The sequence below is a fragment of the Lutjanus erythropterus genome, chromosome 7 (genome assembly GCF_056507025.1).
Source record: "Lutjanus erythropterus isolate fLutEry1 chromosome 7, fLutEry1.hap2, whole genome shotgun sequence".
Lineage (NCBI taxonomy): Eukaryota > Metazoa > Chordata > Actinopteri > Lutjaniformes > Lutjanidae > Lutjanus > Lutjanus erythropterus.
This window is the reverse complement of record NC_139323.1, coordinates 9,947,845-9,960,780: the sequence shown is the minus strand read 5'-3', so window position 1 is coordinate 9,960,780 and position 12,936 is coordinate 9,947,845. Positions and strand designations below refer to the sequence as shown.

The 12,936-nt window shown below is 38.2% G+C and overlaps 2 protein-coding genes across 3 annotated transcripts in view; one reads left to right on the top strand and one right to left on the bottom strand.

Moving 5' to 3' along the window:
• The first annotated feature begins 3,103 nt into the window (after positions 1–3,103).
• On the top strand, positions 3,104–8,836 carry LOC146323575 (retinoschisin-like). The gene is made up of 5 exons (XM_084722145.1): positions 3,104–3,162; positions 3,271–3,478; positions 5,620–5,761; positions 6,096–6,291; positions 8,339–8,836. Exons 2-5 carry the CDS (start codon positions 3,361–3,363, stop codon positions 8,489–8,491), a joined length of 609 nt encoding a protein of 202 aa, XP_084578271.1. The 5' UTR covers positions 3,104–3,162; positions 3,271–3,360; the 3' UTR covers positions 8,492–8,836.
• Positions 8,837–11,301: 2,465 nt separating this feature from the next.
• The window catches only part of LOC146323574 (cyclin-dependent kinase-like 5), a 53,793-nt gene continuing 52,158 nt past the window's right edge, over positions 11,302–12,936 (bottom strand). For both annotated transcript variants that reach the window (XM_084722585.1, XM_084722586.1), the window contains one exon: positions 11,302–12,451. In XM_084722585.1, coding sequence (XP_084578711.1) covers positions 12,092–12,451 — 360 coding nt within the window. In that variant the 3' untranslated portion in view covers positions 11,302–12,091. The remainder of the gene's footprint in view (positions 12,452–12,936) is intronic.

The window sequence follows — 12,936 nt, the reverse complement described above, 5'->3', positions numbered from 1 at the left end:
TTTAAAAAGTCGCCATAAGAAGCATCAGCTGAATGTTTAAATAGAGGCGGAATCGACAGTGGTATGTGTACATTTATTGTGTTACATGTACATGTATTATTATGTAACAGCTACAAGTTGTAAGTATATGACCATGTGCTGTGTTTGATATCTTTAGCTCATTCTCATTGTTAATTCGCATTGTAAATAAACTAATAAATGATGATGCAAATCATGCTTATGATGCTGTCCAGCACTACTATAAAGTAATTAAAATGACCCCCACCTTTACAGCTGCAACATTAACGTGATGAACACATTGATGTATCAATATTTATAATCCAGTAATATATATAGTTATTATTATCTGAAATGTCTCATTCTGAATATTCAGTAGTATTACTTTTGTAATATAATAACATAAATAATAAATAAATATAAATAATAATAATAAATAATAATAAATAATATAATAAATATTTTGCTGCCAATACTTTTTTATTTTGTATGTAGAATTTTCAATGCAGGACTTTTACTTGTAAGAAAGTACTTTTATTATGTGGTAGGACTACTTTTACTCAGGAGGTTCCACTCAGGAGGCTCATAAGGACCAAAAAAAAGAAAAGACACTTCTTGTTCTGTTAAGCCATGAATAGAGTATTTGAAGCCTTTGTACCTTGTTGAAGTCAGGCACACAGATCCTGTAGGTGCCATCAGGGCTTTGGGTGGACGTGGACCAATTGCTCACTCACTGACTTGCTGACTGTGACTTACTCCCTCATTCAATAGTTTAATCAATACTTTACATTACAATAAATGGACAAACAAGTGGCATCTCAGCTGAGGGTAGCAGAATATTGATCATTTTCTATAGTTCATCATTTTGGGTTGCACTCTTTTCCTTGCTGTGAAGCTAAATGAGAAAATTACTACTTTTATATCTGTATACTAAGCATGAAGCTACAGCTAGCAGCCAGTTATCTTAGTTTAGCATTGAGACTGGAAACAGGGGGAAACAGCCTGGCTTTTGTGAAAGTGCAGAAATACGTCTGAGGCTCCCCTCAGTTTCATTTGTTGAAATACCAAGGTGTAAAATCTGAAATTCACTGTTTTATGTGGGGTAATGTGCCAGTTTCTTGGCTGGGAGCATTGACTTCCTGGTGTCTCTGCTAGCTGCCTGCCAAAACATAGTCAACCACATAATGTCCTATAAAAGTGTAATGTGTTGTGTCTACACTTGGGATAAACAAATGAGATATGTGACTTCAGTATGTTTTGGTGGTGATATGTGTATTTTGTTACTTTTGGACAGAACCACACTAGCTATGACATGTTATGTTATGCTAAGCTAAGTTTCAGCCTCATATTTAATATACAAATATTGGAGTGGTATCAATATTTTCGTCTATCTCTCGGCAAGTAATGAAGATTAGTATTTCCCAAAATGTCAAACTTCTTATTAGCTTTAAGGCAACATGTAGGCTCTTGAGTCCTGTCTCAGGAGACTGAGACGTGAATTTAGTGTTAAATTAGAACATGTTGCTAACTTAAATGTAGACCTTATTGGCCTATTCATCACAATTTTTAGTATTATTTTCAGTTTACAGTCACAGTTTTGTTTAGTTTAGGCAACAACACTACTTGGTTAAGTTTAGGAAAAGATCATGGTTTGTCTATGCCATGTAAGTGTAAATAGCCACATTGACTATTTACATCCCAGGTGCAAATAGCATTGTTGGCTACAGACTCCTGGGTGCTTGTCTCTGCTAGGCTATATACACATATATATAATATTGTTAGTAATAATAATGATACTTGAAAGCAACAATAAATGTGTGTTTTGAGTTTGTCACACCACAGAACCATTTGTTATGAACCACCCAGCCGGTTTTCTCTGCTCATTTCTGCTCCACTGTCTCACTGTCAAACACCACTATGACCTATGCCCTCTGTCTTGCAACTTTATTGGACATGTCCAGGCATGTTTGAGCCACCAGAGCCAGAGGACGGTGACAGGATGGTGTTTTTTTTTTCCTTCTGTGATGGGTTGTTGGAACTGAAGTGAGCTGAAGTGAACTGCTGGGCTGATTTGGACTGGGAGAGTCGCTGAAGGTACGTTTGTACGAGAGGTGGTGCTGTTTGTGTTCATCAGTTTGTGGGGTCTACATTGTGTTGGGGGACCATGGCTCCAGCATGCCACCGAGCCATGTTTCAGGACCGACCTAAAAATCCTGAGCACAGAAATCATGAACAACAGTTTAATGGTCGAACTCCAGAATTCAGCACTACATACCTCTCAGTCTTTTCATGTTTTCGGCAACTATTTTCTAACATGTATAATGTGTTTGGAAGAAAAACTCTGTTTTTACTTAACACAGACTTTAATGGTTTTGTACTACGGCTCACGTGTATTCAAACAGAGCAATGGGTTATAATGCTGACAGGTGAGGACATTATAATCCTGAGAGACTCACTGCCATAAAGAATGATATTCACTCTTGATTTATGAGATGATAGTGTTCACCACAGGTGCAGTACAATAAGGCAATCCTGAGGGAGTTGTCCACAGGCCAATAAAGAGTATTAGATAAGGCCATCACGGGCCTGTGGATTACAGTAATCCTATCCACTAGCGTTGGCTATCACACACCCCTCGCATTCCAGCACTGCTGAAGAGGAAGATGGAGGTCACTGCTCGATGTGCTGCTGTGCTGTTCCTCCTGCTCCTATCTCAGGGTAAGTCAGTGCATGGTATATTATTAAAACAATGTGTTTCATCTGCCCTAAAAATTAGGAATTGTTCTGCTTTGTTTATTGTGTCTCTTTGAAATTATGTTAATCAAAGTACCAAAGAGAAATTTTGCAGCAACAAAATTTGGAATTTACAATGCTTCATTATAAAACGGTGTATTGATTTATTGAAAAACTGTTTTTTAATGTTATGTGATTTGTTTTTCTCAATTTATGTTTCCCCTGGTTACATACACACAAATCATGCAGGGTAATTCAGTATATTTATCACAGTTGTATTAATCACATGAACATATGTGCAACAAGCCATAAATTAATTTGTCAAAATGTTCATTTTAGTTGATTTGTTTTTATCTTTCACATGTAATCTGCCTCTACATGTCATGCACCTGTTGATGTGGTACAGTCCTGATCACCGTTCACTCCCAGGAGGTAAGAGCCCATTAATAAACCGCCTAAAAGAAGTTTGAAATCTGAATGTTTTTGAAAAAAATAAAAACCAAATTTCTGGATTAACTCCTCCCCCTGTGTGTCTTTCAGGAGGAAGAGGCTGCCCAGGAGGGGGAGGTCGTCCAGGAAGAGGAGCTGCAGGAGGAGGACCAGCAGGTGATCGAGACATGGACGCGGAACATGAAAGCCTGCACCTGCGACTGTGAATCTGCTGAATCACCAACGCGTATCCCACCTGTCCTGCAGACCTCACCGCCGCCACCGCCCCCTCAGGGTCACCCACTGAACTGCATGCCAGGTGAGGAGGAGGCATGACCTGGGTTGACTTTTGGTCTCCCTGTCTGTTACACTCATGAGGGTGTTGGACGTCCATTACTAACAGGACAGCAAGTTCTGTAAAAAGTGATGTATGTGGTGTACAGTATGTGAAGGACAGTGACATGGTGGGGAACATCAGGTGGAGATTAATGATGGGCAGCTCTGCATCATGTGGAGATTTGAGGCGTCCTGTGGACAAAAAGAGCTCCAGCTGGTGTGATGGATCACACAGCTGATGGTAGCCAGCTGTGTCCTTATACACCTCATGTTCACCTGATCTTGGCTCACTCCCTGCAGAGTTGAGCACAGTCACCCTCAACCATGATCTCAACCAGGGGTGTTTTTAGAGAGGGGGCATGGGGGGGGGGGGGGGGGGGGGGGGGGGGTCACTGACCACCCTTGAAATCTAATTGGCCACCCCAAGTGCCACCCCATTATTATCAAATATGATTGGTTATCTCTCCAGTGAGAGGCGGGACCTTAGTTTCAATTAATTGTTTGATGAGTATTTTTAGATATGCAGTGCTTTTACAAGGTTAATTTAGCCTACTTAATCAATCAATCAAATAATTAAATAATAAATAAGTATTTTTCATGATAAAGTGTGGGAGATGAATTTAGAAGTCTCACAGACTGAGGACAGATGTACAATGGAGGGACAATTTCCTTTTGAGGACTTAAAAAGTAAAGTAAGAAGTTTTATATTATATTTATTTGATGTTAGTCTGTTGTGCTGTGATTAGTATGTCTATTCAGCTTTGAAATGCATATTTCAAACTCAGGAATTAGATACTGTAATGTTAGTAATTATGAGAAATGGAACATTAATGTGCACATGTGTGTACATGCACATGCTGCATGCCAGCCCTGCATAAGTCAGTGCCCCAGTTTGGTCACCCCATAAAAAAAAGCCAGGAAATTCCTCTGATGTTCACATTTTTCAACTACGTTCTTCTTAACTGAAGTTAAAGGACCTGTTTTAGAGTTCTAAACAGTTTGGGTTGAAGAAATGAACAACTGTGAGGAAGAAGAGGCCTGGAAGAGCAGATAATCTCATTACCTGTGCAGGAATGTGATGAGAAGATTAGGGAGCCCAAAATAGGGCGTGCCCTTCACCTAATAGCATGATACTGGGCAAGGAGCACACATCAGATGATGTCCTGATCATCTACTTCCTTCTTATCACGAGAGCCTTCATAGTATCAGATCTCAGTGTAAGACAGATCACCACGAGCAGGAGGACTGATCAGAACATTTAGTAGAGAATAAAATAAGGATGCCACTCAAGTGTTTCTTGGACATTATGTCGTATGTTGCCATGTTATTTTTGAAATGCATTTAATTTATTTCAGCACCCAAATCGTGTGTCGACTTTTTTTGTTAATTAGATGTGCAGCAGTTTATGTTGACACAGCTATGGCATAATAGCTGCATTCAGACACAAGTTTCAAGTCAGTGTTAATGGTTCTGTGTGTAAGATTTGAGAGATTCATAAGTATGGTTTCACTAGTGTATAATCACATGAAAATAAGAATCAATCAATTCAAAAATGAATCCTTTGTATCTACAGATCTACAGATCTGCAGGTCATCCTCCACTGAGGCTGCCATGTTGTATTGCCATGTTTTTACAGAACAGGCAAACCAAACACTGGCTCTAGAGAGGGCCTTTTGTTAGTTTTACGGCCACCATAGGTTCTCAAATATGCTTGGATGGAGAGGGTTTAGAGGGGAGAGGTAGTCCGTTGGTTGCATTAACAAGTGTTTTGTTTTCAATAGCAGTAAAATTACTTTAAGGTTAAGCATGCAACATTTATGAGGAACTATTGGCAGAAATAGAATATAATATTCATATAAATGCTTTCATAAGTGCATAATCACCTGAAAGGTTTGCGACTACCATAGTTTCTCCTACATGCTTGCCAGATGAGTTGGTTACAATCTGCCACTTTGCCACTAGATAACACTAAATACCACACAATGGTCCTTCAATGCAAATATGGAACACACACACACACACACAAAAAAACCTCAGATTAAATCCAAGCCAAACCTTACTGATTAAAAAGTTTAAACGTCACAGTGAAGCATATGTCTCTGTCTGTGTCTCTGTCCTCCACAGAATGCCCTTACCACAGAGCCCTGGGCTTTGAATCTGGATCTGTGACATCAGACCAGATCAGCTGCTCCAATGAGGATCAGTACGCCGGCTGGTACTCCTCCTGGATGCCCAACAAGGCTCGCCTTAACAACCAAGGCTTTGGGTATGTCATGGCGACCTAGTTCTCCTTATTATTGCTATTGTGCATGCACTACCATAAATAGCGACAACAAAGGCTTATTCAAAGTTGTTGGAACAATCTGAGGCACTCAGGAGGTGACAATATAAAAAGCTTTATTCACTCATGACTGTTTTAGTAGTTAAAAAGATGCTGACACCTTTCAGCCAAGTACAAAATGATTTGTTATACACGCTGGCGAGTAGTCACACAATCAGTAGTAGCCATGATTGAATAAAGGCCTTTTAAATAGTCACCTGAGCTGCACTCCGTGCTGATTGCTTTATAACAAAAGCACATATATGTTGGTTTTCGTTAGGTGTGCATGGCTCTCCAAGTTTAACGACCAGTATCAGTGGATCCAGATTGACCTGAAAGAGGTGGGCGTGGTGTCTGGCATCCTCACTCAGGGTCGGTGTGATGCTGATGAGTGGATTACTAAGTACAGCATCCAGTATCGTACCGTGGAAACCCTCAACTGGATCTATTACAAAGACCAGACGGGAAACAACAGGGTAAGACACACACTAACAGTCGGTGTTGGGCTTCAGTTTCTTTCTGCAAGAAATGGCGAGTAAAGCAGAAGTTTGTGACTCTTGTCAGACTTTATCATTATATAACAGAAGTATATAGGGAGATTAAGAAGCAGTTCTACTTGATGAAATTAAAAAATATATTAAATTATTATTAAATTGATCCATCCATCTATCCATCCACCCATATGATAATATAATTATATAATTTTTGAAAACCTGGTTCTGCTCTGGATACTTCTGTGCGGCAGCAGGATGAACGGGCTGAGGTGGATATTGTCTTTTAGTATCGTCTAAAATGACCAAAAATGCAGAGATGGCAAAAGTGCATACATTCTGTACTCAAGTAGAAGAACAGATGCTTGAGTAGAAAAAGACTCTGATAAAAGTAGAAGTACTAATTCAACTTCTTTACAAAAGTAAAAGTGAAAAAGTAGAGGTTCTGAAATGTACTCAAAGTATTAAAGTAAAAAGTCGCCCTCTGAAGGACGTTTTTACTGTTTCTGTGCCAATGTAACTGAGCCCAGCCTTTATCTTGTTACATCTTGACATGTTCATCTTGATACGTCTTTAATGTAGTTTTCATCTCATTATGTCTTGTCAGGTTCTTATTTCTTTCATGGAAATGTCGTCTTCTTATGTTTTGTCACATTATTTTCATCTTGTTACGTCTTTTTATGACGTTTTCATCATCTTACACCTGTTTATATTGTTTTTGTCTTGCATTAAAACTAGTGAGCTTGTTTTGAAAATGTAAGGAGTAGAAAGTACAGATAAATTAGGAGTTTTGCAGCACCTTCATCACTGCTTATTCATTTTGAATCTTTCAAAAGTTACTTATGTAACATATTTTTGAGTCTATTATTAATGCTGCTACATTGTAAGTGAGTGAGTGAGTCATTTGCTGTAACCTTGCTGTCACTGACTGGACTGAAACACTGAGTTTGTACTGAATCTGTGTTCAGCCTGAAATGTCTGCAGCGCACAGACACACACTTTACCAACAGTTAACCCAACAATGAAAATTCAGTCATTATCATTATTAGGAAACTTTGATTACACCAGACAAGCAGCATGGAGGCATTTTATGTCGTTTATGTTTATGTATGTTTTTTGGTCGTTTGGTCACCATTCACTTACATTGTTTGGGAGATTCTGCAACACTGTTTTGCTGTGAAACTCCAGCAGAGTTTTGTGGGTTAAAAAACTAAACCTGACCTTCAGTCGGCACGAGGGTGAGGAGATAATGACTGAATTTTCATTCTTTAAAAGACCCCCTGTAGCTTCAGTAATATTTCATCCTGTTAACACTGAATGACGTGAGCTGGTACTGAATGTCCAAAAAGAAAGAACTGTCTCAACTTCTCAGTCATTTCAGCACTTAGACCAGATTGAATACAATTTTTATTGACCTTTAGATCTTTGTGATCTTCCTCCTGATAGCAACATTTTAGATTTGTTTTCTCGTGTTAATCATGCTTACTTGCTTCACGCTGACTCAATGGTCCCATCTTGTATGTGAAAATCAAATTAACTGATGGGCAGGCCTGTTACTCCTCTTAATACTTTGATTTACTGCATTTTACAGAATCTCAGAGAAATGCAACAGCAACAGCTTTTTCTGATTGGGATTAGACCTGAAATGATTGGTCAATTAAACAAATTGATAAAGAGAAAAATAATTAGCAACTATTTTGATTATCAGTCGTCATTTTTCAAGCAATAACATCAGAGTCTCTGGTTCCAGTTTCTCAAATGTAAGGATTTGCTGCTTTTCTCTTTTAAGAGTGTAAATTTAATTGAATTAATGTACAGAGAAAATAATAGTTTGATATCCAATCGATCTAATCAATCTAAGAACATCATATGGGATCCACAAGCCAGGCAATGTTGTTTTAATAAGTATGAACTAGACAGGAAAGATATTCAAGAGCACAAAAGAAGCAATTTGAGGACATGGATCTCCAGGAGGCGTCATAATAAAGTGATCTTGTGTATCTTTACATGCAGTTTGCTTTCTACTCTTCAGGTCTTCTATGGGAACTCTGACCGCTCCTCCACGGTACAGAACCTGCTGCGCCCGCCCATTGTAGCTCGTTACATCCGCCTGCTGCCGCTGGGCTGGCACACCCGCATCGCCATGAGGATGGAGCTGCTGATGTGCATGAACAAGTGTACCTGAAGTTTACTCAGCCTGCTTTTCCCTCTCCGTCCATCCTTCCCCTGCCAACCTGCCGCTTGCCAAAAGGGGACATTATCCCAGCACTGAAAGATGTCACTTTAATATGATCGTCATCTGTCTTTCTTTGGTGATGCTCAAAGCAAACTAATTCTGGGCAGGCGGACATGTTTGGTTTTCTTTGGTGTGCTATTTATTTTTCTTAAAGTCTGTGTAACTTAATTGTTTTAATATGTAAATACAAATTTGGACACCTTTCACAATGCATGCAGGGAATTCCAGTTTAAAATTTGGAGGCCTGTTACCTTCAATAAAGCTACAGGAGTAAAATAAAGATTTGACAACTTATTCATGAACTTTCTTTGAATCAGTGAATGAATCAAACATATAATAATAATAAGAAAAAAACTTCTACAGGTAAAGAGTCAAATCAAATGAGTTTGTTTTATTTGAGATTTACTATTACATATGTAAACATGAATATTCTAAAATTGTTAAGCATTCATTTGTGGGTTTATGTTCTCATGTAAATGCTCTGTTGAAAAAAAAAAAGCAGATAAACACTGACTATGCTACTAATTTGTGTCTGTAATAAAAGCACAAACGTAATACTTGATTTCATTTAAACAGTTGGTAAACATCTTCTGTTATAAATATTACCAAACAAGTAGTCACACGTCAGTATTAATATAATACACAGTGCTCCTTCAGCAAAACAATAATCCAAAGAGAGAAATGTATTGTGTCAAATACAGAGTGTGCACAGTCCTTACAGATGCACAATGCACAATACGATACGGTCATGTCTCGACTCAGTGTGTTACTGTGGGAGCCTCGGGCCCCGTGTTTCAGTCTTCACACACTGTGCACATGATGAACATGAAGTGAGGAAGAATTTACAGAGTCAGAGCAATATTGCTGAGCCACACAGTCTCTTCAAAGTGCAACATTAAAAAAAGCTTAGGATTTATTTTTGCCAAGCTACTTTCATGGCACTTTATCCCAGACAGAAAACAATGTTACAGTACAGAGCTTCTGCCCCCACTGGTTTCATATCAAGATTTCTCAAAAGCTGGTCCCAAGTGGTTCAGTCTGTGTGATCAGTTAAAAAATACGCCAGTGCAGTGATTCCCAACCAGGTGAACACGTAGACCAGCGGGTACTTCTGCAGTTCTAAGGGGTTACATGGAAACACGGTACAGTAGCTAAACTAATTTGAAAACGTATATAAAAGTATTGCATAAATGGTCGAAACAGCTAAAAGTAATGATTAAAAAGTTCAAATAGTTAAACATAATGGATAAACAGTTGAAACAGTTAAAAGTAACCGATAAATGGTTTAAATATGTAGCTGAAAGGACAAACAGTTGAAGTAGTCAGCTACCATAAAGGTAATGGGAAAATGGTGAAAAAGCTAAAATAATTTGACAAACAGCTCAAATATTTAGCAAAAAGTAATGAATAAATGGTTCAATAAGCTAAAACAGCAGTATAAATTGTTAGCTAGAATAAAAGTAATTAACAAATCGTGAGAAAGCTAAAAGAAAGGAGTATATATTTAGTTGAAATACGGTTGAAATAGTTATCCAAAATAATGAATTAGATATCAAATTAAAATAGCTAAACAGCTGAAAAAGTTAGCTAACATAAAAGTAATGGACAAATGGTGAAAATGCTGAGAGAAGTGGATAAACAGTTGAAATAGTTTGCTAAAAGTACTGGGGACATAATTGAAATAGCCTTGTTAAATGTAACAGATAAAATGTTGACACATATCTAAATAATGGTCGAATGGTTGAATTAGATTAGCTAAAAAACAGTTGAAAAGTTAGCTAGCATAAAAGTAATGGTGAAAAGGCTAAAATAAGTTGATGAGCAGCTGAAGAAGTCGTGGGGAAATTTTGGAAATAGCTAAAAGTAATAGGTAGATGAATGAAACAGGTAAAAATACTAAATAAATGGTTAAAATGGCTAAAATAATGAATAAACTGTAAAAGGAAACTTGAACAAATCGGGCCAAACATTTAGCTCAACTATGAAAAATGTTCTGCTAACATGTACTTTTATATGATCAGTGGTGTTAAATAACGTCTAATTTGTGATGAACTCGAACACATGTGATGGGTGGTCTTAAAGGGTACAGGACTGTCAAAGTACATCAGACATTAAAGGTTGGGAATCGCTGCACTTGTACACCCAGAATGGCTTTTGTGTTCCTCTAGCTGCTGTAAAAATTACTCCAACTAAGAATACGAAAAAATGTTCTATAACTTTAATTTTTACAGCAGCTAAACTTTATATTATATTTTGGATGTATTTGTACATTTCTTTAACCAATTAAACAAGTAGAACAACTTGGAAGCTGCTTATGTGAAATCTTTAAATCAGAAATGAGCAACAAACAGACTTCCTTGAATCCTGGTAGTGAGGGAAGTTATCAGAGGGAACTGCATCCTTCAGTGTCACATGTCCTTTTCCATTAACTGGATCCTTTAAGTTTGCATCAGGGCAAAGTATTAAGGTTTTATTACTGAATAATTCAACCATAAGGGTGCTTCATAACACTTCTACATAAATAAACATTTCAGGAAATGATTTTAGATTACATCACTAACAAAAGGATCATCGGTATAGTCTGTATAAAGAGCTGTTATTATTATATGTTCTCTTTGACATGATTGAGGTGTAACCATAGATTTAGTTGTACATCATTTGTTAATAATACATATGAAACTGATGATTTACACATATTGTGCATGAAAAGTCAGTGCCTAAATGTTAGTTAGTTAGTGCATGGTAATCTCAGTCAGAGTACAGTAGTTGCAGTGCTTTATTATGTCCTACAGAGGGCGATGTAGGTTAGGATTTCTGTCTGTTTATGGCACCATAGTGTCTAAAATGGCTGCATTACAAAAAGACATAAAAACCTAAATATCCTAAAAAAGAACAAATAGATTTAAGCTTCATAGATTGTCAGTGCCAACTCAGAAAAATTGCACTACAGCTATATTTTCAAGAACAAAACTGCTTTGACTTGCAGTTGCACATTTGAGCGTCTGTAACCAGTATGACAGAGCACATCCAAAGGCGAGACAGCTTGGACGAAGAAGAGTTACAATCCTGGGTGAGATGAACACAATGCAAAGTTACTGACATTACCAACCTCTATTGTAACAACTGATAAAACTTTATTTGTTTAGAATGCCTTAGATAGTCTTAAGGAAATACTACGCAGTAAAATGTACTATATTTCTATATTGAATAGAAACAAAAATACTTACACTTAAAATCTACACTTCATCTATCCATTTATATATATTTAATTTGTAATATATTTACTTTATAATACAAATTATAATCAGAATTACAGAAGTAATAATATAAAGTCTATCAAACATGGAAGCTTTAAAAAAATGAAGACATAAAAAGGCTTTTGGCCAATTTGCAAGCAGTGTTTAAAACTGAAGGTTTGGTATCTGTGTTTTTTATATGTGTGTGTGTGTGTATTCTGCAGGTGTACTGTTACGCAAGGGACGTGTAGGAGCAACAGAGGGGAAACGGAGGAGTCTGGAGTGGATCTGAGAGCTGTAGGGTGATGGGAGATCACAGAGCCGTCTCTTTCAGGTCATTGAGGTTTGGCATACGTGACCTGGAGGGGCGCCCGAAGCCGTGCCCGTTCTGGCCTCCCTTGATGCTCATTTGCTCCGGGTAGGGGTTGCCCTCGGGGCGGCCCAGGGCGGACGTGTGCCAGCCGGACTCCAGCTGTCCGGGCAGCGGGTAGGCTGCCTGTCGGCTCTTCAGCTGGGGCGTGCTGACCCCTGAGTGACCCCGGCTTTCTGTGAATCCACCTTGAGCGGAGGCTGGATTAGGCAGCGGCTGGTAGCGCATGTCAGAAGGTGCAGTCTGGTTGGAGGACGAGGACGAAAGGTGCAGGAGTTTGCGCAGAGACTTCAGTGGCTGACTCTGAGGGGGACACGGGACATTAAAGATGAGCAACATTTCAATGAAACATTTTGAAGGCTTAGTTTGATTTTTTGAAGTGGGGTTGTATCAGGTGCTTCTCTACAGTCAGAGTCTTGCCTACACGCCCCCAGTTTGAAGAATTAGTGGGAGCACTGGTGTATGAAGCTACACAATGTCAGCAGCAAAGCATATTTTAGCCACCTAAAAAAGGTCTAAATCAATATGAGTTTACGTGTACGCTATATTACGAATATTTTTAAGGTTTTACCTTGCTGTCAGACAGCCTTTTCTGACAACAAAAATTTGTTAAATAAGACAAACTTTGCTCTTTCCAAAGTCACCTGACTTTGACAAAATAGTTGTACATTGCTTAGATTCCTACCCTGGTACTCCTAGGTAGGTAATACACTTACCATGGACATCATTTCAAAAAACCCATTTAAAAGAAATCTGAATTATCCCTTTAAATCGCCATGAAAATACTT